General features: G+C 42.8%; 1 protein-coding gene across 7 annotated transcripts in view; it reads left to right on the top strand.

Annotated features, from left to right (window-relative positions):
- The window catches only part of DPP6 (dipeptidyl peptidase like 6), a 492,205-nt gene that overhangs the window by 411,759 nt on the left and 52,897 nt on the right, over window positions 1-27,549 (top strand). For all 7 annotated transcript variants that reach the window (XR_014173292.1, XR_014173293.1, XR_014173294.1 and 4 more), the window contains exon 8: window positions 12,554-12,674. Coding sequence is in view for 1 of the 7 variants with exons in the window: in XM_081931638.1 (XP_081787764.1) it covers window positions 12,554-12,674 (121 nt within the window). In the remaining 6 variants the exon portion in view is untranslated. The remainder of the gene's footprint in view (window positions 1-12,553; window positions 12,675-27,549) is intronic.

Below are 27,549 nucleotides of genomic sequence, written 5' to 3'. Positions count from 1 at the left end.
CAGTGCAGCTCTCAAGTCAAGCAATGTGGAGAAGGCGGAAGTAGAGTGTGACAACAATTGACATTCACACTTCTAAGAATTTGTGGTATATTTCTCCACCCAGGCAATGTGTAGTTTGCATAACAATGTATAATGTTAGAACAAACAATATACAAAAATGTGTTATATCAAGAGATATTTTGCTATGCAAAAACTGTGTATATTGGGCAAAATTGCATACAGACACGTGTACATTGGAGAAATTGTTTCTAAAACAGGGTTTCCCAAACTTGGGTCTCCAGCAGTTTTGGAACTACAGTTCCCATCATCCTTGACCATTGGTCCTGCTAGCTAGGGATGAAGGGAGTTTAGTCCAAAAAAACAGCTGGAGACCCAGGTTTGGGAAACCCTGCTCTAAAATGTTTGTGCGTTTTCATGAGGACTTTTATTTTAAAAACCAATTGAAAACTTCTGTGGAAATGTAGACAACTGAACTTAAGATTAGAGGAATGAGAAACTGAGAGTTACCAACAATGACAGATTTGGTCATCCCTAATAGTTGCAGAATGAACACCTGCTAAGGGCTAAAGAGCTGCGTTCTCAACCGAGTCGCAACAGCTGCCTTTGCCCCAGGTGCATCTAACCCCTGCCTATTTTTATGGGCATCAGCATTCCAAAGACAGGGATGGATATCTCTTCCATGGTGCTGCTGTCCTTTAAAGTGAAAATTTATGGGATTGCTCGCGGCACCATCTACACACAAAGCATGTGCTCTGCCACTGAATTGCTAGAGGCACAGACTCTTACGTCTGGACCGCAAGGCAGCAGCTGCACTTCTGACACTTCTCATTCATTATATTTTTCACTGAATTGAACTCAGGCCTGTGGGTCTCATTGAGTCTGAGGAAGTTGCACAGGGCAGTTTTTGGAAGTGGGGAAGGGCCTCATGAAAGGCTCTTTGGTTGCCGATTTCAATCCAGCCAGCTCTTTCGATTTGTGCACGAACATAAACCTGGCTGGTGTGTTTGTTTTTGAGCCGGGTTTCCACAGAGCCTGCACCATTAACTTTCCACGATTCAATTCTCTCATATCTCTTCATTTGCAGTGACATCTGAGTTAAAATTAAGCTGCAGTCCGCCATGTGTCATTAGGTTGGTTTAGGTGACTTGTAGGAGGCGAGTAGGAAGCCAGGAATGGAGAATATAACAATATTTAATAGCCATACCTATCTGTTCATTTGGAGGAGATGTCAAAGGGATAGCTGAACTACAACTCCCATCATCCCTGATTATTAGCCATGCTGACTGGGACTGAAACTTGAGGTCTAGCGTCATCTGGAGGCCACAGGCTCCCCAACCTGTTCTAAGGAATGCTGGGGTTCCTCAGAAGCATGTATTTGGTGAAAAGATAAGAAATGGCAGACAAGCTCCTGACAGCTGTACAGTGGTACCTCGGGTTAAGTACTTAATTCATTCCGGAGGTCTGTACTTAATCTGAAACTGTTCTTAACCTGAAGCACCACTTTAGCTAATGGGGATTCCTGCTGCCGCCGCACCGCCGGAGCACAATTTCTGTTCTTATCCTGAAGCAAAGTTCTTAACCTGAAACACTATTTCTGGGTTAGCGGAGTGTGTAACCTGAAGCATATGTAACCTGAAGTGTATGTAACCCAAGGTACCACTGTACTGTTAACTGCCAAAGTTCATTTATTTTTATTTATTTGTTTCATAAAATTTATGCACCACTTGATTGTAAAACAAAAAACAACACTTCAAAGCAGGTTACAAAAAGATAAGACAGTAAAATCAAGAAAAAACAAAACATTACTTTAAAAGATACAAAAGTTAATATACTAAAAAAGAATAAAATTGCCTCAGCTTTCTAAGCACCTAAGGTAGGCTTGTCTAAACAAGAATGTTCTCAGCAGGCACCAAAAAGTGTAAAGTGAAGCCGCCTGGTTGAGCTCAATAGGCAGGGAGTTCCAATGTTTACACCCTGCCACACTAAACAACTGAGTTCTTACAAAAGTTCTTACAAAGCTCTCATTTCTTGGTTCAGATTATGAATTTACTATGCAGTGGTCCTCGCATGTGTTAATAATATAACATCATTTACTCAACAAGTTTGTCTGCAATTACAAATGGAGAACAGATGAGGTTTTAAGTCTCTTTTTCCTCCCACCCCACCGCCACCTCCCTACCCTGAGCTTAAAGCAAGTGAGCCCAAAAGGATTGTTTTTAAACCTCCAGGAATCAGGGATATTGAGGCTCCGGCAGTATAATAAGGTGCAGGCAGCATTACAGGTCAGTTTGGAACTCTCAGAAATAAATCATCATTTAGTCCTGGAACTGTCCAGTGGTGCTCATAATTGCTGACCCAGTTCTGAATCTAGCTGAAGGGAGCCAAGCTCAGCACGGCTGCAAATGTAGTGCGTCCATCATCGCCAACTTTTCCATACAATGTGCAGCTACACAGGAGTGTTGTTTGCACTCCAGGGTGCACTCTGAATTCATGCAAGTCCTAAGGCAAGGCTAAAGAAACTTGGCTGTCAGTCGGCATGGATTGAGTGCCAAGCTAGACACAGTGTTAGTTTTATGAATATAATTAAATTGCCCACTTTTAAATAGCAGCATTGGGATGGAGGAGGAGGAGGGGGGAATCAGGGCACATAAACCTTCCTTCCTCCACACTGTAGTCTGATGAAAATGCCCATGCTATTCTCCCCCGAGAGAAGCTTTTGTCAACATCTCACCCAGACACTGTGGTGTCGATCCTCATATTCCGCTCCCTAGCAGCCACTAATGCATCACTGAGTAATTGGAGAAAGCATTGCAAGTGTGTGCCTGGACTCGCCAGCACTTGTTTATGTCCATATATACACTGCTGAGAGGTTTAGGATATTTTGCTGGCATTATGACGTGTGCTTGTTATGGATGTGTGTTAACCTTGTGCCCACAAGAAGCCCTCACACAAAGGAATAAAGAAAGCTTGGTTTATTATATGAAATAAGACTGTCGATATATAAATGCTGCTTCAGACCACAAAGTTACAATCTAAGCAGGTAGCAAATCCTGCACTACATTCACGCTTTGATTAAAGAGTAAAAGATCCCCTAACTAAAAGGCCTACAGAAATGTGAGCGTGGCAATTTTGCCATAAACCCACACTACGCGTGGAAAGAGGGGCGAAGAGGAAAGTATAACTCTCCTTAAAGTGAAGCTTCAGGGCTAAGTGCTGTCCTGTTGGAACTAGAAGAGGTAGCCAACTACTGGAAAGTTTTAATAATGTTCTTGGCTAATGCCTCCTTAGTAGGAGGGGATTTGAGATGAGCAATTTTCTGTCTTTCCCTCAGAGTTCCTGCCCATTTCTGACCTTGCTCATCCTGGTGAGAAAAGGACAGAAAATGGGCCATCCTGTTTTGCTTAACAAAAGGGTGAGTCTTTGATAGCGAGCCATGATCTGAACCCAGGCCTCATAGCAATGCTGTTGTGGGTTCTCCATCTCTCCCTAGTTTCGAAACCTTGGCTTAAACTTGTTGAGTCATCCCACCAGAGGTTGCCTAGCAGGACTCCCGGGGCTTCATTATTTATGCTAACCACGAAGCCATCTTTTCTCCTTATTCTAATGTCCCGTTAATGTAATAAAATATTATCAATGAAGCAGCATGTTTCATTTCACATGAAGAGATCTAATTTACAGTGGTGCCCTACATAAGCATCAGTGATATTAGGTTACAGAATACAAGATAATCCATCATGCAGAATTTAAAAGCACAATTCAGGGTTCATAATAAAGGACACATTTGCTGATACATACTTTAAGTAATATAACAAGGCAGTTATCATTTAAAACGACTACTTTAGAAGCTTGGGATGCAAAATTGTATCCAGCCAATATTCTATTCGGACGCATTGAAAGGCTCTTTTTAGTTCTTCAATGCAGCTGAAATGAGCTGCAGAGATTTCTTTAAAAGTGTCTAAATTATTGCAGCTGCTTGGTTGCAAAGCCCAAGTTATAGTTCTGAAGAGAGAGAGTGTGTACATTCGCTGGGGAGAGGAGCAGGGGGCCTCTTTCAAAATATAAATGTGCTCTAGGATGTATTTATAATGCTCGAATGACTGAGCCGTGCAAAGGAGGCCTCGCAATCAGTGTTACAATGACATCTGAAAAGTAGATGGAGAATACAAGAATGAAACATCTTTTCTTCAGTGTCTGCTCCAAAAGGAGGAATCTTTGAATTAGAGTACCATAAAATTATTCCTGCCACATCTCCTTCGTATATATTGAGTTTGGCGGCTTACAATTTTCACAGAATAAGCTTGAAATCATATACAAGAGATCGTTCTAGTTTTAAAGAGGATATGAGTTACTCTCACAAACAAATACCTTTTCCACAACTCACCAACATTACACCGCAAGCACAATTAAGGCAAGCTGTTAGAACTGGTTGGAATACTGTAGCAGACACATCCTCAGCAAGTAATGCCAGCCTTAATACATATAAGAAGAAGCCATAGCTTAGTGGCTAAAGCAGAGGTCCTTTTGAGTCCATGGCTCCCTTGACCAACTGCATTCTTTCTGCAGCAGCCCTGTGAGGCTCAGGAACCCAGTTGTGTCACCCCTTGCCTGCAGAGCTGGCAGCCTCTCACCCTTTTTTGAACACCCTCCCTTGTGGAGTGTGCCCTCAGCTTCCTCTCCCCTCTCCTTGGAAGTTCTCTGGGCAGCCACTACTGCCGCCTCTGGCCTCTGAGCTGCCCCCCTGCCCCAAAGAGAGGTACCTCCTCGCACTACCCCACAGGGGCTTGAGAAGCACCCCCTGGCCACCCCCAGAGGCACCTGGAGAGCTTGTATCCAGGGCTGCTGCAACAAACAGTCGTGCAAGCCTTTGGGAGGCAGAGACGCAAGAGGGCATCAGAGGAGGGAGGGAAGGAAAGAGGGACAGAGGCCAGTGTTGCCCACCATCATTCAAGGCACCCCAGGGTGCCACGACACAGTGGTTGAAAACCACTGGGCCAAAGCATTTCTTCTGCAGATATTAAGGTTTCAGTCTCAGACCCTTCAATCTCCAGTTAAGAAGTTGAGAACAGACAACAATTCTTTAAATAATTCAAAGCGGTTTCAGTAAGATTACCTTTTCCATGGCATGGACATGGACATATCTCCCTGATGCTTCCAGTCAAACAGGTATCTGAAATAATATACAAAGCAGCACCTGTTTACCAGATGCAAAAGTGGGGTGAATATACAACATCTCCTTCTGCTTGCCTTCAGTTTGGGGAGTGCGGAAGGGGTCTCCAGCCTCAGGTTGTGTTGCTGGGAAATATTTCTTGCTTTATTCCAGTCCAGGCCTAGATGGTTCCAGTGGCAAGATTCTGTGTAAGTTACACCTTCAGAAAGGTCTGTGGAGTAGCTCTGATGGGACTGTACCACTTAAGGAATGTGAGAAAGGGGCTGCATATCTGAGTGACCATCTGCAACTGGAGGTTTCTCATTTAGTATTCTTCCTCCTTTGCCACTCATATATGCTTTGAGAGTTTCTGGTGATGGGAAGCCTGCAACTGTGCCATTAGTACTTTCAAATATGCCATTGGTTTTCATATGTGAAATCTATAGGGGAAACCCTGAAAAGGAAGATTCTCTAAACATTGTGCAGAACAAGACACAGGCTGCACCAGCCTTGCCTGATACAAATTATGGAGCATTTCACAATTATGGTGACCTTGCAGAGCCTGTTTTGAAATACTTGAAACTAATAATTCCACTAACATGATTTGCTAGTTTCCAGAAGCAGAGTCAGGCATGAAGATCTCTTTTTTAAGAATAGCACATGGCCACCATAATAGGGAAATTGGACTTCTGTTTTCCTTTTCCAGATATAATCTAATTTTAAATGTTCGCATATGTGTGTAGTGCATATATAGAGTATCTTGTTTTCTTGCTAGTCCCAGTGAACTGAATAGCTTTTACTCCTATGTAAGTGTTATTAGAACTGCAAACTTTGATGACTCCCTTTCATCTAGGGCAGATACCCACATATATGAATCTCCTTTCTGTTGCTGTGTATTAAAACTGATTTCCTCCAACAGGAAATCCTTCTGCCAGGCTTCTGTCATGGCATGAGCCCATTTAGAGCTTATGCACATGCCCATTCTTTGGCATCGACACTGAATGTGTCTCTGTGAATATGCCATCCGCCCTCCAAATCTTCCAACGATTATATTGTGCTATATCAGGTTGCTGTATGAGATTTAAATTTTTTTGATACAGTGGTACACATCTCTTTGCTGATATGTGTGTATGGATACACACTCTAACACTTTGAGTTCTGGTCAACTAATTTTTACTCAGAGTAGACTCATTTAAATTAATACCCTTGAGCTAGTCACATCAATTAATTTCAATGGGTCTTAACACTGGATTCTTCACATGGCAACAGAGATCCAGTAACTCTCTGGAGCTGTTTGTCACGGCACGGGCTATAATTTCTGTCATAAAGGTATGGCTTTATTTGTGTCTGTCTTGAAGAGTCAGGAATTGCAAATAAGTTCCAGCTACCTCTTCTGCAATCTCTCCTTTAGCTTGCTTTTACAGTGGTACCTCTGGTTATGAACTTAATTCGTTCTGGAGGTCCGTTCTTAACCTGAAACCATTCTGAACCTGAGGTACCACTTTAGTTAATGGGGCCTCCCTCTGCCACTGTGCGATTTCTGTTCTCATCCTGAGGTAAAGTTCTTAACCCAAGGTACTACTTCTGGGTTAGTGGGGTCTGTAACCCAAAGTGTTTGTAACCTGAGGTACCACTGTATTTCAGTGGAGCCCTAGTGGTGATGGGAGCTGATAAAGTGACTGGGATCACAGCTCTGGGGAAGAGGCAGTAACCCTTTCTTCTCCTGCTATTTTCCTGGTCTATTAGCGCCTACTGGAGACCACCACAATAGTTGGGGATGGCTAACCTTGGTCCATCCAGGTGATGCTGTGTCAGTAATTTCATTCCCCATTGCTGATGTGACATGATATCCATGTTTACATTCCTGTACGAGAATGGAAGTAAACGTCTGTAACTTCCGCTCTTTGTTCTTTCTGCTCTCATGCAGAGGAGACATTTGTGTGAAGCACTCGGCTCACACTAGCTATGCTTTGTTGTTTTAATTTGTTGTTTTAATTTACCGTAAAGAAATAAAGAAATTCGGAATGCTACATATCTGAACAGTCTGCTTCCTGCTGAAACTCTGCTGCAGCCCGGAGGGGGTTTTTCTACCTCCCCCTCACAGGTCTACAACATGCTGGTCTACAACTCCCATCAGCCCTGAACATTGGCCATGCTGGTTGGCACGGGTGGTGGTTGGACAATCCCTCCTCTAACGCATGTTTTAAGATGTTGCCCTGACAATGTTAACCACTGGTTTCATGGACCACATCTGTTTTTCATTAGCTGTCCTGTTTTTCCTTGTATGGGGTTGCTCCATATTCCATACTCCCAGGGATTTGATGGAGAGAGCAGTGGTACCCTTTAAACTTTATCCCAGCCATGCGAGATCCTCTTATCTGTGATTAGACCTCATTCAGCCAAGGCCTGCATCTGAATGACTCATCTGTATTGGGTGATGACATGGGTTTTCACATAAAACGTATCTTTCTTTAGAGGGGAATAGAGGAAGTAATGGACTATTATTCAGCATGCATAACATAATGAGAACCAAATGCCTCTTAAAAGTTATATTGCCTGTAATTCATATAATATATTGGCCAGTTCCAAGAATTAAAGCTATTTTGGGATACGTCTGTCCCCTTTTCGATGTCAAAATGATCAAAGCAGTTAAAATGTTAGGAGCATATTTCATGAAACATCTCAAAATGTATTTGTCATGGGTACCCTGAAGAATATAAACCCATTTATGTTGATAGACATCAAAAGTTTAAATGCTTTTAAACATGTTCCAGCTACGGCTTCCCATGGCATCTTGATTGCTGCTTTATTTTTCTTATGGGTTGCCTAAAAGATGCTGGACATGTTCAGATGTTATGCAAAGCCGTATTATCGCTTCCATTTTAAAATATATTATTATTATTATTATTATTATTATTATTATTATTATTATTATTATTTTATTATTTTATTTATTGTTTATACCCTGCCCATCTGGCTCGGTTTCCCCAGCCACTCTGGGCAGCTTCCAACAAAAGATTAAAAATACATTAAAACATCAGTCATTTAAAACTTCCCTAAAAAGGGCTGCCTTCAGAAGTCTTCTAAACATCAGATAGTTGTTGATCTCCTTGACATCTGATGGGAGGGCGTTCCACAGGGTGGGCGCCACTACCAAGAAGGCCCTCTCCCTGGTTCCCTGTAGCTTTGCTTCTCACAGTGAGGGAACTGCCAGAAGGCCCTCAGCGCTGGACCTCAGCATCCGGGCAGAACGATGGGGGTGAAGACGCTCCTTCAGGTATACTGGGCCATAACAATTGTAATAATTACAATTATTTTAATCTCACCCTTGATCAAAATTCTGAGTAGCATGCATGGTCTTCCCACTCTGCTTTTATCCTCACAACAACCCCTTGCAATAGGGTAGGCTGAGATGTGGTGGATCCAAGGTCATCCAATGAGCTTCGTGGCTTAGGAGGATTTTGAATCCAGCTGCAGCCTTCACTCTAATCCTACACTCTGAGAAGGAATATAGGAAACTCCCTTATATATGGATAGATTGTTTGTTCACCCAGCCTCGTATTGTCCACTCTGATGGGAAGCAGCTCTCCAAGGTCTTAAGGTTAGATAGTGCTTTTTCCCCCCCAGAGATGCCTTTTTTTTTAAGTAAAGATTTTCTTGTTTTACAAAAGTCTGTGTAATGTCTCTCGTATTTTTTCCATGTAACATTTTTACAAATCAGTTTCATTTGTTGAGACATTGGGGGGTGGAGGGGGGGAAGATGGGGGGGTCGGGTGGCGATGTTTCTATTTTGCTTAATGTATGTAGGGTTTGGTGTCAGCGTTGCTCATGCCGGTTCTCTGCTGTTCATTTGTGTTTCTTTGGTGGTGAGAGAGATTGGGATCGGCCTAGGGTGTGGTTGTTTGTTTGTGATTGGCTGTGGTGATCTTTGTTTTCACGTGTGAGTGGGATGGGTGGGTGTTTTGGATCAGGTTAGCCATATTGATTTGTATGCTGTTGGTGGATTCTTGTCATTGTCTTATTGCGCTGTGTATGTGATAAATGGTAGCCATACCGGGGTTAAGGCATCTTCTTCTGTTTGTCCCCGTGTCAGTTTCAGCTTATTGGTTAATTTTTCTAGTAGGGCTGTTTCCCATACTATTTGGTACCATTGGTCCATGCTTACTCCTGACAGGTCTCTCCAGTGTCTGGTTATGGTGTTTCTGGCTGCTGAAAGTAGGTGGGTTATGAGTGTTTTGTGGTGTAAATGGGCATTGTTGTCTTGGAAGATGTTTAGTAGGGCCAGTTCTGGGGTGATGTCTAATACTTGCTTAGTTATTTTACATATTTCTCGTATGGCTGTTGTCCAGAATAGTTGGATTTTGGGGCACTCCCACCACAGGTGGAGGTATGTGCCTGTGGAGGTGCACCCTCTCCAGCATTTTGGTAAGGTTCCTGGGTGTATTAGCGCTAGGTTAGATAGTACTTTTAACAAAACTTATTTATTTACTCCAGTAAATTTATATACCACTTGATTGTAGAAAAAAACTCAAAGTGGTTTGCAAAAAAAGATAAATCTATTACTAAACAAAATTACAACCGTAATTAAAAACATACGTAAGTTTAAAATCGTTATATAATAGACTAAAACAAATTAAAACTTTATAAACATCTGGGTAGACTTGTCTAAGTAAGAATGTCTCCAGCAGGCTCCGAAAGTGCTAATTGAGCTTATTAATTGGGCATCTTCTGCAGGTAAAAGATGTCCTCTACTACTGAGCTACAGTTCCGCCCCTCTAAACACTACATTATCCCATTTCTCTGGTTTTATTCTGTGTGCCTCACCATACTTTTAATATCTAGGTAAGAAGATGGGGTTTGAATGAGAGGAAAGAGGAAATTATTTAATGTATGTCGTGGCTTATTTTCTCCCATCAAGCATCAATTGGACACAGCTCTTTTTTTAATGCCTTTTTTTAAAAAAAAACTCCACAAAGATTTGAAATACGTAAAAACAAAGTTAAAACTTTCACTGTAATTTTTTTAGCCTTAGGCAAACTTGCTGGAACAGCTGCTGAAATTAAATTTGGATCTCTCTTCACTTTGGGATCCATTCCAGTTTTTCTGTGGTTGAAATGTGTGCACACGCTCACACTGTTATAGTACAGGAAATCTGAGTGAAAAGCAAATCTAATTTCCTTCTCTTGCCTCTTTTATAAGCATGACGTGGGGAACTGCAGCTTTATCATTGGCACAGAGGCCTCACTTTATGTCTTTTGATGTCCAATATCCAAACCTTAAGCACCTACTGAAAGTCATACATAACGCACCCTTAAATCTAAATGTTTTGATGTTGATGTGCCTGTTTGTTGCATATAACCCTGGAGCCATAAATTGGAAAGACATTGCAAATTTATTATTTGTAAAATGAGCATACATTTTCTGCAACAAGAATTAACTGCATTGATTTATACTGTTGGTATTAGGAATCACAGCATTTAGTCAAAGAAGAGGACAGAAAAGTGAGCCAACAGGTGAATCCTGACTGGCTTAATGCTAATGAGATCCTGTTTCTGTTACTTTTATTTTATTTCTGCTGCAGGCCTTCTTATATAGAAGAAAATGACCAGAATAGGCATAGTCAATCTATAACAAATAATACCTATAACAATAATATTATTATTTTCATTGATTTATTAATCACCTTTTAAACCACTACCTCAATATAATTAAAGACACAAAGACAACAGATACATTTAAAACAAGAGTAAAACCCTAATAAGTGGACGCTTGTGGTAAAGATCCATTTATACAGCTGAGGATGTGCTGCAAAAATTCTTCTGATGGTGGACCTTGGTCTGATCCTGCAAGATGCTTGTGAACAGGGCCAGATTTAGGTTTGATGAGACCCTAAGCCAGGGGTCAGCAAACTTTTTCAGGAGGGGGCTGGTCCACTGTCCCTTAGACCTTGTGGGAGGCCGGACCCACTGCCTCCCGAAAGCACACCCCCTCCCAAAAGCCTATGCCACTCATGCCACAGCTGTCACTGCCCGCCCAGAGGCATCCACCGCTTTTGATTGGCTGCAGGAGCTTCCTGCAGCCACTCAGAAGCCGTGCCACGTTGCAGAAGTCAGTCTCCGCACGGCAGAGCTTCTGTGCCACGCCTGTTTAGCACAGGGACTGACCGAGCGGGCGGCAGGGTCCCCAAGGTTTGTGGGCCAGAGTAACGAGCCCGGTGGGCCATATCCAACCCACGGGCCTTAGTTTGACGACCTCTGCCCTAAGCTCCTGAAGATAATGGGGCCCTTTATATGTCCAGCTATCCTTTGTCAACAACAAATTACTTTCAATGGGAAAGCGTGCCTTGGTTTTGGAACGCTTTGGTTTTGGGACAGACTTCTGGAACAGATTTGAGAACCAAAATACCACTGTACAGTGGTGCCTCGGGTTACATACACTTCAGGTTACATACGCTTCAGGTTACAGACTCCGCTAACCCAGAAGTAGTACCTCGGGTTAAGAACTTTACTTCAGGATGAGAACAGAAATCGTGCTCCTGCGGTGCAGCAGCAGCAGGAGGCCCCATTAGCTAAACTGGTGCTTCAGGTTAAGAACTGTTTCAGGTTAAGAACAGACCTCCGGAACAAATCAAGTACTTAACCCGAGGTACCACTGTATATGGAAATGAGCAAACCAGTGATATTTTAGGGAGCAGGCTAGCAGACGGGGCCATTACTTACATCATAGGAGCCTACACAACACAAAACACTGTTTCTGTATGTAGGTTTTATTTTATTTGTTTTTTATCTTATATTTTGGAAATGTACATCCAGGTTTTTTTCTTTAATTTTTTTGGGGGCGCCCAAGAGAGTGGGACCCTAAGCTATAGCTTGTTTAGCTTATACGTACATCCAGCACTGCTTGTGAAGTAGAGTTCTTTTGCAGCCTGAGATCCTTTCTCTTGAAGATGCTTCGGACTTATCCTGGAAATTTCTGCATGAAAAACATACGAACTTTTGCCTTTCCCATTGCTTACTAAATGATTATCATTTCTGCTAAATCAGAGGTGCCAGAACTGAACCACGAATTTCTGCATGCAAAGTACATTTTCTGCCACTAAGCAAAAAGCCCTTCCTCAAACCGCATCTCTAGTTTTGATTCAGAAAAGGGTGCGTTATAATGTGGATAACACTTTGCTTCAAAGAGTTGCTCCCTAGGGGCAGCCTTCTCCATCGCAGTGGGGTGTCAGTGATGGTGCAAGGCAGAACTTCCTCTATTGTGGAACTCGGACAGGGATGGGGGAGACCTCATAGCAACACAAAAAGTGGCTCCCCTTATTTCCATGAGTGTACTGTACTCGTGATCACAGTTGAGTTTTATTTGTTGGATCATAATAACCTATTGCTTCTCTCTTGTGTTTCTGTGCAGATATTTATCTTTGAGAACAACATCTACTACTGTGCCCATGTGGGGAAGCAAGCCATCCGCGTGGTCTCCACTGGGAAAGACAAGGTTATTTTCAATGGACTCAGCGACTGGCTGTATGAAGGTAGGATGGGAAGTTTTAAAAGCACTGCCGGCCCTTGAGTGTTTGCAGTGGACCTGTCTGTTGACAGAGAGTGGGGGGGGGGGGTATTTAATGAATGATCCCAAGCAAAAGCTGTAGTTTTCTGTGAAAGGCAGAGTTTCCTGGACACCCTTGAATTCTACTTAGGGGCTTCATGACACATCAATCTAGAAGTATCATTCCACTCTGGTCCCTCATTACAATTCTGAATATTCTGTACCCCTTCTGTCTGATTAGCACTGGGTACGCATGGTGTCCTTCCTTAGAGTATTTGGATCTTGTCCCTAAACCTCCAGTGGCAAAGGGTGCTGCTAAGTGACACTTACTTTGATATCAAAAAGATTTTGACATTTATATTGAAAAATGTGTGAAGAATCTAATAATAAACTGACCTTTTCCTGGTAAGCTTTTGGGTACTACAGTTGGCCAGTGTGACTGATGAGGTGCTGCAAGATGTTAGCTGTGAATACAGTTTTGGCAGCCACTATTTAAAAGCTAATTGCTTTTTTATTTAGATGCATGCCTCTCCCAGACACCACTCTTTCTCTCATGGGCTTCGAAGTAACACAGTGCTTCATTTGGAATGATGCAATCATTCCCTTCAAAGCCTGAAAAAATTGAGAGTAAGTGGATGAAAGGAGAAAAAGATGGGGGAAAGATGGCAAATACGAATATTATATTATATCCGATTTATATCCTACCCTTACTCTAAAGTGCTCATAGAGTTATTCCACTTTCTCCTCGTGGCATCACTGTTTGGTAGGTTAACCTGAGATATGATCATTGGCCTAGCATCCTGCAGTGAGCTTCACAAATAAGCAAGGATTCCTTGGTCCATGTTCCTGCCCACTGCAGCAGGCTAGCTTTACAAACCTGTCCCTACAGTTATCTGCATCAGAAAGTTTACTTGGTGGATAACTAAATGTCCTCTGAGACCGTATCCTGCCCCTGGAAAACTGCTGATTGAGAGAAATTATAGTGATAGCAAGCTTAGAGGGCAGAGGCTAAGAGGACAGTGTTGCTGACGCCTATTTTTATTCCATTACTGGAATGCTCAAAATGTTCTTTTAACTGTCATTGACTTTCAAGCCAGTCCTTTATGAGGAATTGGCATAGTGAAGCCACATTCATCTGCTGAGATAGCAAAATGGCACTGAGATCCAATGCAGTCTCCTTCCCTAACCCACTTGCTTTCAGATGTCATTGGACTACAACTCCCATCAGCCACGGGCAGCGATCACAGATTAACAAAGTTGTGGGCCAATGATATCTGGAGAGCACCGGGTTGGGGAAGGTTAAAATGCAGCTTGCAGATCCTGATCTGAAGTGGGGATGTCACTAAAAGTTAGCTGTGGAAAAGGTCGCCATCCCACTTTAAATGCTGCTTAAATGAAAATTGGAGAAACAGGTCCCTCTTTTCAGATGTGATCCGTGTTTAATTAAAGCAAGACATCCCTCAAGTCTTCAGGCTACCTCTCTTCTCTTCCTTTGGAACACCTGTGACATTTAGAGTGAATGTGGACGTATGCTTTCATTAAATGATGACTGCAGCATCAGCAGAGGTCTTGCGTTTGGGAAAAGGCCATTGCAGAGCAAGCGCTGCAGACAGTGCTTTCAAATTTCATTGAATCACCCAAACACAAGGTCATTTCACCCTTCCAGCTATATTGCTCCCCATCCATCCAGCTTCGGGCCTGCTTTGTATATCTAGGAGAATCCAGTCATAAAGGTTTTTCACCCTGGTCTGCCCTAGGGCTGAATCGACAGGGCGAGGGGGCTTTTTAGAAAACCTTCCCCCCACACCCATACAATAAGAAGCCACTTTTCAGCAGTCTTTCAAAGCATACAAAGTGGTGAGAAAACATAGGGCCAAAAGGATAGGAAGACACAACTGTGTTGCCAAGGCAACTAGAAAACAATCCCTACCTTCCAGTGCTGTTCTGCATGGATCGTTCAGTCATTCCTCACATCTCCAAAAGTCACAGTTCATCACCTGGTTGCCTCGGGGAAAGGTTTCTTGTCCTGTTGCACTATGCTTTTAGGAATAATGGGTTGTATTTAGTGGAGTCCTACTCGGAGTTGTTGTTTTTATCATCCGTCTGCCTCAGGAGACAATGAAGGAGTTCATCTTTGGGGGTGAGGTCAAATTGTTGGAAGGTTGCAGTGCCTGCTGTGGCTGAAGAGATTGATAATGGAGAGGCACCCAATGAAATTAATGATACTAAGCTAGTCATGTTCATTCATTTCAGTGGGTCTACCCTAAGTAGGGCTGGCACTGGATGTAACCCAGTGCAACTGCCTCACAGCCATGCCTCCCCATGGCTTCCTTGTCTCCACACACTGTGCTGGAAGGGTAGTTTCATTGATCCTCACAACACGTTGTGGAAAGCCGCAGAACGTTTTAGAAATGCGGGAACATGTTCCCGCCCTTTGGGGGCATCTTCTTCCAGGGCCCTCAGTGATGAAGCTAGGTAACCGAATCCGATTGGCTAAATAGCATCACGACATCGTTATGCTCGCCCTCCATTGGCTGAGATCACAAAGTGAGAACAGATAACTTAGCAGCAGGGAAGCACCAAAGATGGGGAACAAAGTGGGTCAGTGTAGTCACTCAGAGCTCCCAACCAGCATGCCACACAGCCAGCTGCAGCTGGAAACAGGAGGAATCAGTTGCTCCTTAACTCGGGCCAGTTTGGAAGTTTGTATTTGTGGTTAAAATGGGGTGAGTGCAAATGAGCATCACCACTGAAGAGGTGCATGCCTTTATGCGTAGAATGGAAGCTGGAACGTTGCATGTGGGGGCCCCGTGATGTGTATAATGCATGAAAGGAGATATTTATTCACATGATGGGGAAATGTGGCATCAAAGATCATACCCACAGCCTACATTTAATGCACTCTCATGTCAGTTATGGCTTTCCCTCCCCCTGCCCCCTGCCCAAAATCCTGGGAGCTGTAGTTTGTCATGTATGTTGGGAATTAATAGCTCTGTGAGGGTTTCCCTAACAACTCTCAGTTCCCTTGACTACAGTTCCCAGGATTTTTTGGCAGAAGCCACAACTGCTAAAGTGGGTTAAGAGTTCTTTAAATGTGGGCAGCGCATGTGACCCTGCAGTGATTTGCCATTCTGCAGCTCCCCTAAAGCTAGCAGTCCTTTTATTGCCTTCCTTACTTTTGCTCTCTTGATCTGGCAGTCCCTGTGAATTTGCACTCTTGTGTTGTTACTCTTTTACCCTGCTATCGCTTTAGCAAGTGGCTGTGGCGAGGTGGGTTGCGAACATATGTTCAACCTTCTCCCCGTCTGTGCCAGCATTGCAGTGCCATATCATCAATGACTATCCTGAGATGAAGTAGACAGCAGCAACAGGACCATCAGAGGCGCCCTTCCTGTCCCCTTTGTGTTCTTGTTGTTCCTGGAGACAGTTTGCATCGCCTTGCGCTAGCAGACCAAGGGCTTGCAACCAGCCAAACGTGGCTGATTGCCTTGGTTCATGATCCGCTTTATGCTTTTCTCCCACGTAGGATGCAAAGATTATTTTTCAAGCTTCCACCTTCAAAAGCAAAGTCAAGCTCCTTTTTTTGCAGGGGCAGGTGGTAAATATATGCTTGCAAGAACCCAACTTTCTTTTCTGGATAAGGTTGCTTTGCATATGCATATTAGAATTTGCAGATTATGGTCCCAGCATTACCACCTTGGTGACACAGCAAGGCACTGAGACAGATGGCAAACCCCAAATAGACGGAAGTTGGTTTTTCATCTTTCTTGGAGCACGAGTGCTTTTGTCACAGTAAAGAAAACACGTTCTGGTATTAATCAGACTATCTCCCTTCCTTCCACCCACCCACCTCCCATTTCGTTCGTAAATCCGGAAGCGGATTTAAGGAGTTTTTCTGTTTAAAATGCAGGAGTTCGTTGGTATTCAGACTAATCTTTTTTTTGCTTTTGTAAATCCGCCATTGGGTAAACTTTCTTCAAGGTATTATGCTGAACTGTTGACTCCTGATGGTATGGTGGAACAAAAATATATTCAAATCAATCAGCACTGATGTAGTAGCATAATCTACTTAGTGAATTTAGCTGGAAGGTTTGCAAGCAGAGACATAACATGAAAGGATAGATTAAGCCTGGTTTTTGAAGCTAAAATAAACATTAGTATTGCATCTGTACAGTCTGATCTAACTTCTGTTTTCGCAGCAGCATCCTTTGAGTTTTTAGCACAAAAACCAAAGCAACTTCCAAAGAGGGGAGAGCAAAGGTCTATAACCACCTGCGGAGTCAGCTCCAGATGTTTGTTTGTTTGCAATGCACTGTAGAAATCATTTAAATTAGAAGCACAGCCTGGTTGGCAGATACTTCAGGCCTCCAGCTTGGTATTGGTGCAAGGGAGAGAGACCTTGAAGGTTTGTTGACCTTCAAGAGAGGTTTTGCGGTGGTAATGCAGACTGCAGGGTGTGCAAAGGGTGGCTATAGATTTTTGCACGTCACCCCAATCTCTGAGCAGTGTGAGATTCAAGGGGTTCCAGATCCATATAAATTTTATGCAAATCTGTATCCTCTTTCATGCTTTATTTCTTTTCCTGGTGATTGCATTCCCCTCCTTTTTTGCCACTGTGTAAGGGCCCAAGGGGGAATACCAAGTGCAACTGCAGGATAGTGAGAGGTGGGGGAGATCATGGCTGCAATATGGAAGTTACCCCCCCTTAGGAAAAAAAAACCTCTGTTCAAGAATAAAAAGCACAGAAAACTCATCCTGCACTGAATTTGGCAGTACAACCCAGGCCCACTCAGATGCAAAGGGATCAGAGGTTGGTGTCTAATGATCAACCACCCAGGCAGTCTTTGTGCAATGTTCCTTGCGCATCCTTATTTTTTTAAAATTCTGGGTACTGTTAGTTTGTAGTTGCAAAACAAGCAATTTTGCCCAGAGCAATAATTGAGGTAATATACAATTATCTGTAGTACTTGCAACCCCATTTATTAAGCAAAATGCAACTTTATGAGCATCATTCAGATTAAAGCAAGTCCCAAAATATCCACAACCTAAGTGTGGGTACAGATTTTGTACCTGGCCTTAAAAATCCTGTTGTCAGTACTAATTTTTCTCTAACCTTCCATCTCCCAATAGCCACTCGTACCTGGCTGTTGGCAAGATGTGCCTTTCGTAGAGATGCCAATTCTTTGAGTGGGGATGTAAGAAAGCAGCAATTTCCGTCCCAGCGTGTGTTCATCACAGTCATGCTGTTTCCATTCTGCTGCAGTTCAGCTTCTACCAAATGCTATGTTATCCATCAAACTGTCTGCTGTTTAAAGTAACTATTTAAGTACAGTACAGTAATGTATGTAACTTTCTTTCATTTCAATGCAAAGGAAACAAATGTCCAAAAAGCCATTAATTGCATTCACTGGATGACCTAAAAAGAACAAGAATGTGAATGACTGAAATGTTTCAAGTGTTGAGGCGCGCACCTTTAGCGTGCTTCTATAAACAATGTTTAATATTATAAGTCTTTAACATAAGGGTTCCAACAGCTGAAAACTCTTTACTTCAGAAAACTAACAAGCCCTCCAGATAAATCGAGGTACGAACTCGCCTGTGGAAACCTGCAAAAGAGCCAAAACACAAAGAGATGAATTTTCGTTATTCTCTTTGTAACCTGTAATAGAGCTAGTTCAAGAGACCTTGTGACTTACTTAGGATGTGGCACTGGAATGCAAATATCATAAAATCAGTAGCAGCATCAGTTATAGCTTGGCTGAATGAAAATACAGGCTCAAATGCTGAAATGGTGCCCAGTGGACATCTCCTTCTCTGGTGTTTATGCAAAAAGGCAGGACAGAATGCCCCACTGCTTGAGACTGCATAAGCACCGGAGTATCTATCATTTAAATATCTTACACAAAACAGGTGTTTGTACCAACAGTGTGCAGTCAGGACTTTGTCCTTTGCTGCCCTTAGCACCAGGTTGTGTCTCCAGCATCATTACTGTGTCATTTTTGCTCTTAGGGTATGGAACCAGAGGGAAGGAACAAAGAGAGATTACCGTAGCAAAGCAATGGCTTTTCCATAACCTCTTAATCCTTATCTGTTTCTGCGCCTCACATTATCATTATTTGATATTGCAACTTTGCAGTGACATCTGGTGGAAGAGGCCAGAATCTCACTGTTCTGGTTGTTGAATGTGTCAGAACTGTGCAGTATTATGGCCACATAAGGCTGGCCCTTGCCCTGAATTGTTAGAAGATAATGCAATAAGGAAATTTGTAATCGGGGTGACAAGATGCAAAGGGCAACCCACCCATGCATGGCTGGGGGACATATGACCCTCCAAATGCCCTTTGATTCCAGCTCCCATCAGCTCCAGCCAGCTAATGGTGAGGGATTCTGGGAGTTGTAGTCCAGCAATGTCAGCACACAGAATTCAAGCACCTAATGGTTTTCTCACCTCTGCAAAACAAGCTTGCACCTTCTGAAGTTTGCTTTTCTGCACATCTGTTCTTAAAGATTCGGGAGGCTTGTCCCACATTGCATGTGGTCTCCATGCTAATAATCAAGCCCGCTCAGTGTGAAATATTAAAGTGAATATTTAGAATTTCCCACTGCTCTGTTAGTTGCCTGATCCTTTGCCGTGTTTGTCAAGTCAAACAGCTTTAGTTTCAAGCAGCATCTTTTATGTATTTTAGTAAAGGAAACAGACGGGACACTTTTTTTTTTTTACTATCTATATTTAGTGTACTGTCATACAGCAGCCTGGGAAAAAAGATCTAAGTGTGCAATTTTAAATTTGGGGACAGCCAAGACTTTTGATGATCTTGCTTCCTGTGTCTTTGGGGATTAATGCACATCCCACTGAAGTAAAGAGCTAAGCTTCCTTTAATTTCAATCATTCCAAATGCCAGCTTCCATTGTAAATTTTAAAATGCTAGGTGTGTGTGTGTGTGTGTGTGTGCGCGCGCGCGCACACGCACACACACACACATCAAAGAGCTCTGCATCTAATGGAGACTTGATCAACACAAACAGCGTATATGATGGCAAAACTGTTTTCTGGTGGGTACCGCTTCAGCTGCAGACCTTTAAGGTGGGGTTCAAATGCACCTCTGAGAAGCACTTACAGCATGCATAGGAACTGAGCTTTACAGAGGGAAGGCTGTGGCTGACCCCTTCTCCCTGACATCTGGATTTTGGCATACAGGTGGGAGTTTATATATGGAAAAGCTTTCTGTGATATGATTGCCCATTGACAGTCTGAAGTAGTTTAGTCCAAGAGGAATTTTATCGCCCCCAAAAGCTGAGCACATCTTCTGATGCCAAGTTCATGCCCCACTCCTTTCTGTGCCACATGCTCCAAAGGAAGTGGTTAAATTCTTGATTAAGCCAGCTCCAGCACTACCATTTTTAAATCTGATGAAACCTAACGGCCTGTAATCTCTACTTATTTATTTTTATATCATGACCTTCCACAGAGCTAAGAGTATGACAAAAATCCGAATCAAACTACCGTATTGGCCTGAATATAAGCTGCATCCGAATATAAGCCACACCTTTGAAATTCAAGGGGGGGAGGAGGAAAAAAAGACAATACCCGAATATAAGCCACTCCATTAAAATTCTGCAGGCACTCACACCTGTTCCGTTTTACCGTATGTCTGTTTCAGCAGCGATATTGTAAAAGCCAATTTTTGTAAGGTCGCGAATTTAAGCCACACTTTAACTTTCCACGGTCGGAATTTGGGGGAAAAATGAGGCTTATATTCAGGTCAATACGGTAAATTAAAATGGCCCTTCTTTTGCCTTCATCTTCATAACAACCCTGTGATTCCTACTATTGAGCCTTTAAGAGGAGATTGTTGGGTTGGGTCTCTACAGTCCTATGATTCTAGGTAGATGTAGGTGAGAGATGGCAACTGACCCGAATGGGATTCAAACTCAGCTATTCCCAGGCCAAACCTCTAATCAATACAGCATATACTGTGGACTGTGGACTGCAGTCACGTCCCACAAGCCAAATTTGGCCACCAGACTCATTGAATGCATTTCCCAGTGCTGCCCTTGGCATCTCAGCATAGAACTAAAAGCAAGATGCCAGTAGGGAAACAGATCACTCTGCTCCCTAGCGCCTGCTTAGCATAATCCAAGAAATGTTAGACGTTTACATCCCATCGATATCAATGGGACTCAGGTGCAGAGTCAGGCCGTGTCACTAATGAAGAAGTCAGCCCTGTCAGTCCGCATTTGCAAAGGTTCAGCCCACCATCTTCAGTGCTCATTCCTTTCATGAGTAAGAGTCATGATGGCAGGTCAGGAGGAACAAACAGACGCTTTTCCATTATTCCCCATGGTGGTAAGCACGCATCATTTGCTTGGAGAATTTTAAGTAATATTGCAGCTACAATCTGTCCCTGCTGGGTTTTTAAGCACCATTCAGCTGCATGAAAAACAGTAGTCATTGAACACACAGACTTCATTAAGTTTATAGCAGCTGATGTTTCATATTACTGAAAGCCAGAACAGTCTCCTCTTAAAGGCTCAATAGTCCTTCACTTGTCATTTGAAATATTGGGGGCTTTGCTTGTTAGAAAATGCTGGCAAATCTATGGCGATTAGCAATAATGAGAACAAGAGGCTTAAGAGCGCATTTGAGAACATATGAGCTTGTCTACATGCATAAGTTGAGGCAAGCATTTGGCCTTGCTACATTACCAAAATGAGAGGTGCAGAGCGCAAATCGTGCCGTCTGTCCGACTTCCCTATATCTGAATAGGTGCTGTTCAGTGATGAGAGCAAAAACATTTTGTACACACTCAAAGGCACTCTTTTTATTATGACTACTAATAATAATAATAATGTTCCTGTCATTGCAGTTTGACTTCACTTGCACAAGATGTAATCTGTGTGCTCTGCATTAATCAATCTGAAACAGGTACCGACGTCCAGATTCAATATTCACAATCACTAATGCAATTAACTGGTTCCTCGGCCCATAAGCGTGCACTGAAAAAGTGGACGCAAATTCACCCTTTTCCTGCCTTTGCTAAGAGTATGACCGAGTGATTGAAAAGCATTAAAGGGTAACTAATCTGCATTAAGTGATTTTGAGTATGCACCATTAGATACAACCGTGGAACTGTTTATTCCCTGTTGAGCTGTTTTGGAACAAATGGTATATGCAGGTTGGAAACCAATGTTCAATATGCCTTCCAGCAAATGAATGGAGATGCCCTGGTTTCTCATACCCTATTTTTTGCAGAGCGAATTTTCTTCTGGAGTAGCAATGACAGAGCTCCCCTCTCCATCACCATGGTTTCATGGGCTATATTCTGAAGGCTGTATCATTCTTGAGCACAGATTTCTGAATGTTACATGCCACCTTGTGGTAAGACTTGAGCTTTTTCCACCCACCCCATCAAAATAACTTCAATGATACCATATTTAGAAGCCTGTAAGAAAGCGGGGGAGGGCATATAATGAGCAAAACCAATCAGCGATCTAGTCTTAACTCATTTTACAAGCTCCACAGGCTGCCTTTAGGTTTCAAAGCAAAATATTTTTGTTTGTTTATTTGGAAAGAAAGTTAGGGTTTGCTTTCTCCTTGAGACAAATCTCCCCCTTGGGTTTTCTGTGTTCTGTAACGGGTTGACACAATGAATGGTGTATATTAGGGTTGCCAAATTTCAAGAAGTAAAAACCAGGACACTCCAAAGTTGTTGAGCTTCTTTTTACAAAAACACCCCCCAAAAAAAGGAAATTTTCGATTGACTTGCCTAAGATCCAATACAAAGTGCCGCTTTTCAGAAATCCCCCCATGCCCCAATGGCAGTTCCACTTATGAAATCCCTATAATGTCTGGGGAAATCCAGACCTATGGCAGCCCTATGGATATATGTCAGCGGGTTTCCTTCCTCTATCCCCGAATCATTGTAGAATTTTGCATGAGTTCAGCTGAATGAAATTAATAAAAAGAAAAAAATAGAGTGTGGGCATTTTACCATTTGATAGGATGATCAAAATGAACAGATATATGAGAGCATCCTTTGCCATCATCCAGCACACTAGTAAAAAGACCTCTTCTCCAGAATCCTGCATGTTTGCACATTCATGCTAAGCAATGGTTTGGCAAAGTGCTATATGTGAATTGAGCCAGTGCATAATTACAATGGAAATTACTCCCGAAAGATACAGTGAGGATTGCCAACTTGGATGGCCTTAAATGAGAACTGGAGAAATTAGTGAAGGATCAAGGCTATCATTGGGTACCAGCCATGATGGTTATGATCTGTGTCAGGCATAGGCAAACTCGGCCCTCCAGATGTTTTGGGACTACAACTCCCATCACCCCTAGCTAACAGGACCAGTGGTCAGGGGTGATGGGAGTTGTAGTCCCAAAACATCTGGAGGGCCGAGTTTGCCTATGCCTGATATGTATCCTCCACTGTCACAGGCAATATGCCACTGTATACCAGTTCCTGGAAACCAGAAGCTGGGAGAGTGCTATTGCACTCAGGTCCTGCTTACAGGCTTCTCATACACATCTCCTTGGCCACTGTGACATCAGTCCCTCTCCAAATGTCTGTGACACTTACATTTTAGCTTATGGTGCCTTGGCCTCTCTCAATTGCTATTGTGTGCTCCCACACTTAAACTGCCTAATTCTCTGCCTCCCCCCAGCTAATTTTTCACCAGTTTTTTCATCTCCTGGGTGAGAGGACATTGTTCTGAATGGAAGCCTCTTCAGCTCCTGTTGGCTTTCCCCCACATTATTTATTTATTTATTTATTTATTTATTTATAAAGTTTTAACAGTCTGGATCCATCCCCATCCAAGTGGAGCCCAGCTCTCTATGTTTCTAATGATCGGATAACCCACTATGTGGATCCCTCAACCCCGTGTTGAAGAATCATCAGCATGAGAGGATAACTGCTCATCCACCAAGGAATGGGTCCTTTCTAAGGGATCGTTTCCCTTTTCCTCACTGTGAAGCCTTCCTAGGAGCTATCATCCTAGGAGCAGCACATTGCTGAAGTCCTTGTCCACTAATCTCTCTGCTTCTTAGCTTCTCTAGTCAGCCACCATGGCCTCAGAGGAACAAACCTGTTTCCTGAAGAGTTCATTGCACCAAAGACACACCCACGATTTCTTTCCAGCAAGCCAAATACAAACGTAACACTAAGCCAAACCGTATCTTAGTCATGTGTGTGACATACAGTTCCATAAACTAGAAAGCCCCCACACTCCTGCTGGCTTTGTATCTGTATAACTATTTCCGTAGTTTATTCATTTGGGGGCTTAAAATTTGTTTAGGTGAAAGAGACGTGGGACACAGTTGTGTGGCCTCCTTGCTCTACTGCAAACCAATTCAGGAGAGAAGGAACACCTGAACTTAGTGCAGGGAATTTATTTCCGCATTGGGTTCGCTGCTTAGATTATGTGAGTCTAAACATACCCATACATTCAACACTCATGTACAGTGGTACCTCAGGTTACATTTGCTTCAGGTTACATTTGCTTCAGGTTACAGACTCCGCTAACCCAAAATAGTGCTTTAGGTTAAGAACTTTGCTTCAGGATGAGAACAGAAATCGTGCTCCGGCGGCACGGCAGGAGCAGGAGGCCCCATTAGCTAAAGTGGTCTTCAGGTTAAGAACAGTTTCAGGTTAAGTACAGACCTCCGGAACGAATTAAGTACTTAACCTGAGGTAACACTGTATTTGATTGTCTGTAACAGATATGCAGTGGCCCTCTCCCACTGTTAAGGAAGGTGGAGATCCCACACAATTCTGCTGGTAATTTGAGCAATTCGTGTCAGTAAATGATCAACTACAATATATACAACTCTTATTTCCTACTTTAATCCAGATCATTCTAAAAATCATAGCACCATCTTGTGGTAAGATAATTCCCACACCGTGCTTTTCTTTGAAAAGGTTCCAGCTGAGAATAATATTCTCTAATTATGTGAGAACAGTGTAAATCCAAATAACGTGGCTCTAATTAAAAATGATTGTTACTGCAAGCCAAGTTCCAGGGCTTGCTTCTGATCTGTATTTGGGGCAGCCCTGTTTGCAGGAGATGGCAGGGGGATAGGGAAATCTAATTTTAATTTTGAACCATTTCTTCTCTTGAATTAAACAATTCATTGGAGAGAAGCAAGGTGAGCAAGAAACACATGCATTTATTTTTGTTTTTATGGGGGGAGGTTATTCCCTTAACCTATTTTTAAGTCTTTCTTTATAGGATGCCTCTTTAGGATTACTCCTTTCAAAGCAACTCACCACATGCTGAGATACAAAAAAAAGAATACTCAAAATTATGGTGTAAAAAGCACGTCAAAAAGTGTAATGACAGCCCCAGCTAAAAATAGTATCAACAGTTTTATTTCATTCAAAAGCTGAGCAGAATAAGGGAAAAAAAACAACCATAGAGTTCTCCTAATCACCCAAAGCATTTTATATTCTTTCTTGAATGAAAAGCTCTATCTCCTGCTATTTTTGTTGTGATTAACTTTCTCTGTTTTGAAAAATAATTTATTGTGGCTATGGCATGGTTTTGGTTGTTGTTGATGATGTATTTGTGGCCCAGTCTTAAAGCATGGCACCCACTGAAACCCCCTCTTCTATACAATTATTAAAAGTGCAGGAGCCCCACCCTCGTTTTCACTGCCCCCTCCCCCGGTCTGGACCACATCACTTCAGGTTGTTTTGATTGTCTGCTCCCCTCTCTCAAAAATAAAATGAAATGAAATCCTACACATAGAAAAGAAGATGTCGAGCAGAAGGTTCCCTGCTTCTGCTGGCCTTCTTCCTGACATGGTGGTTTTCCCTGTGCAGGGAACTTTTCAGTGCACGTAGCATCAGAGCATTCCATCATGTGACAGGTCTCTATCTCCAGACCTGTGGCACAACTGAGATGTAAGTTCACTGCCTCTGATCTTCTCAACTTAGTTGATGGAAAGCTCGCCTGTGACCTGTTGTCTGCCTGTCATACTGGTAGTCTAGCACTTATCACATCACTAATTGGCTATCCCAGGGACTGTTCAATGTGCTAGAATTTGGATAAAGAGCCTGAAACACTTTCAGACCATCTTATCTAATAATAATACCTAGCATTTGTATAGTGCTTTCAAAAGTTCAAAGGGCTTCACGCACAAGGTTTTGTATTTTGCTCAGAAGATGGATAAAGAATGTATAATTATTTTGGTAATTATTGCGTGCATATTAGTCACCAACGTGTTGCATGAGTCGTACTACTAGTCCACTCATGGCAGAGGCAAGACGCAAAGCAGGGACTCCCTGGTTTGTTCAAGGTCAAGGTGGCGTATGTGGTTCTGCCTCTCCGTTTTATCCTCACAACAACCCTGTGAAGTAGGTTAGTTTGAAAAACTGTGGCTGGCCTAAGGTTAGTCTGAAAAACTGTGGCTGGCATCATGGCTGAGCAAGGATTTGAACCCTGGTCTCCCACGTCCTAGTCCAACACTCTAGCCACCACACCATATTGTAGCTCTGTTTCCTACCCACTGTGCTATGCTAACTCTGGGCTTTCCATTTTTCCTGAGTGCCATCCCCTCTGTTCAATCACAACATCTCAGATCGATGGAGAAATGCTGTTGATTATTCCATCCATGAACATACAGATTACTCCTTCCCTTGGGGACATACCAAACTAAAGCAGCTTTCAGAAGCAGCCTTAGATCTTTTTACTTTGGCACTCTTTTGAGGGTTGGAATGAAGCTGTTAGGAGTTTATCCATTCTCTCTTTCGTTCAATTTCTGTTTTATACACGAGCTTTGTTTTTTAATTAGGATGGGAAAGATATTTAAGGGGGAGGGAGTCAAAAGGTGCACGATCTAGTGATTTCACTTTATTACAGCATACTTTGATTTGGCTACTATTAGTCACGCCCACACCTTAAATAGCTTTAATTGTCCTGGTTTGCCCCCAAGAATCCTGGGAACCCTACATACTTTGTTAAGGGTGCTGAGAGTTGTTGGGGGACCCCTACGTCTCTCACAGAGCTACAATTCCCAGAGTTCCCTGGGAAGAGGGATTGACCACTCTGGAAGCAGATTCCCTTGGAAAAGTACCGCTAATGCAAACAAATAATATCAGGGTCCCAGGTTTAGCTTCGGCAAACTAACCTCCCGTGTGAGTCCCTGCAGGTTTCCATTACATCTGAGCCGGGCAATTTTGCTTTCTCGGTTTAACAAGATTTAACAAGGTTTTATGTGCTTCGTTGCACATAATCATTTCAAAAAGAGGAATTTTGAACACAGATTTTTGCAACAACAAACAGATTTGGATATTATTGCAAAGGGACCAAATATATATATGAAACTAGCAAGTTGATTCCTTTGCTGCAGTACTTTTTGAACATAGCAGCAAACCAGCAGAGAATGGTTTGTATATATGCGCGCGCGCACCCTGCCCTTAGGGTAGAAAGGGATACAGGTTGCTTGTAAGCAGCTGCAGCGGCAATTCAGTGAGTTGCTAAATATGCTTAAGCCCCAGTGAAATAAACAGAGCACCAGTGAGCTTGAACACATGCTGGAATTCCAGCCTCTTGTTATTTCCACAGTGGGAAGGTAGGAAGCTGCCGTATGCTGAGTCAGACCATTGTGGCCATCCAGGTCAGCCTTGCCTACACTGACCGGCAGCAGCTCCTAAGAGATTCAAGCAAGAGGACAGTCGGACAGTCCCAGCACAGTCTGTCTGGAGATGCCAGGGATTGAACCTTGGGCAAAACAAAGACTCTGTGCCTTCTGGAATTAACCTACTGCCCGCTTTGCTAGGAGTAAGCTATGGGATATGGGCTGGTGTCAGGCAGAATTTTTAAGAGAGTTGAAAGCGGCATGGCAGAGCAAG

The sequence above is a fragment of the Podarcis melisellensis genome (genome assembly GCF_964234715.1).
Source record: "Podarcis melisellensis genome assembly, chromosome: 12".
Lineage (NCBI taxonomy): Eukaryota > Metazoa > Chordata > Lepidosauria > Squamata > Lacertidae > Podarcis > Podarcis melisellensis.
Note: the sequence above shows the minus strand (reverse complement) of the source record. Positions and strands in the feature narration are given on the sequence as shown.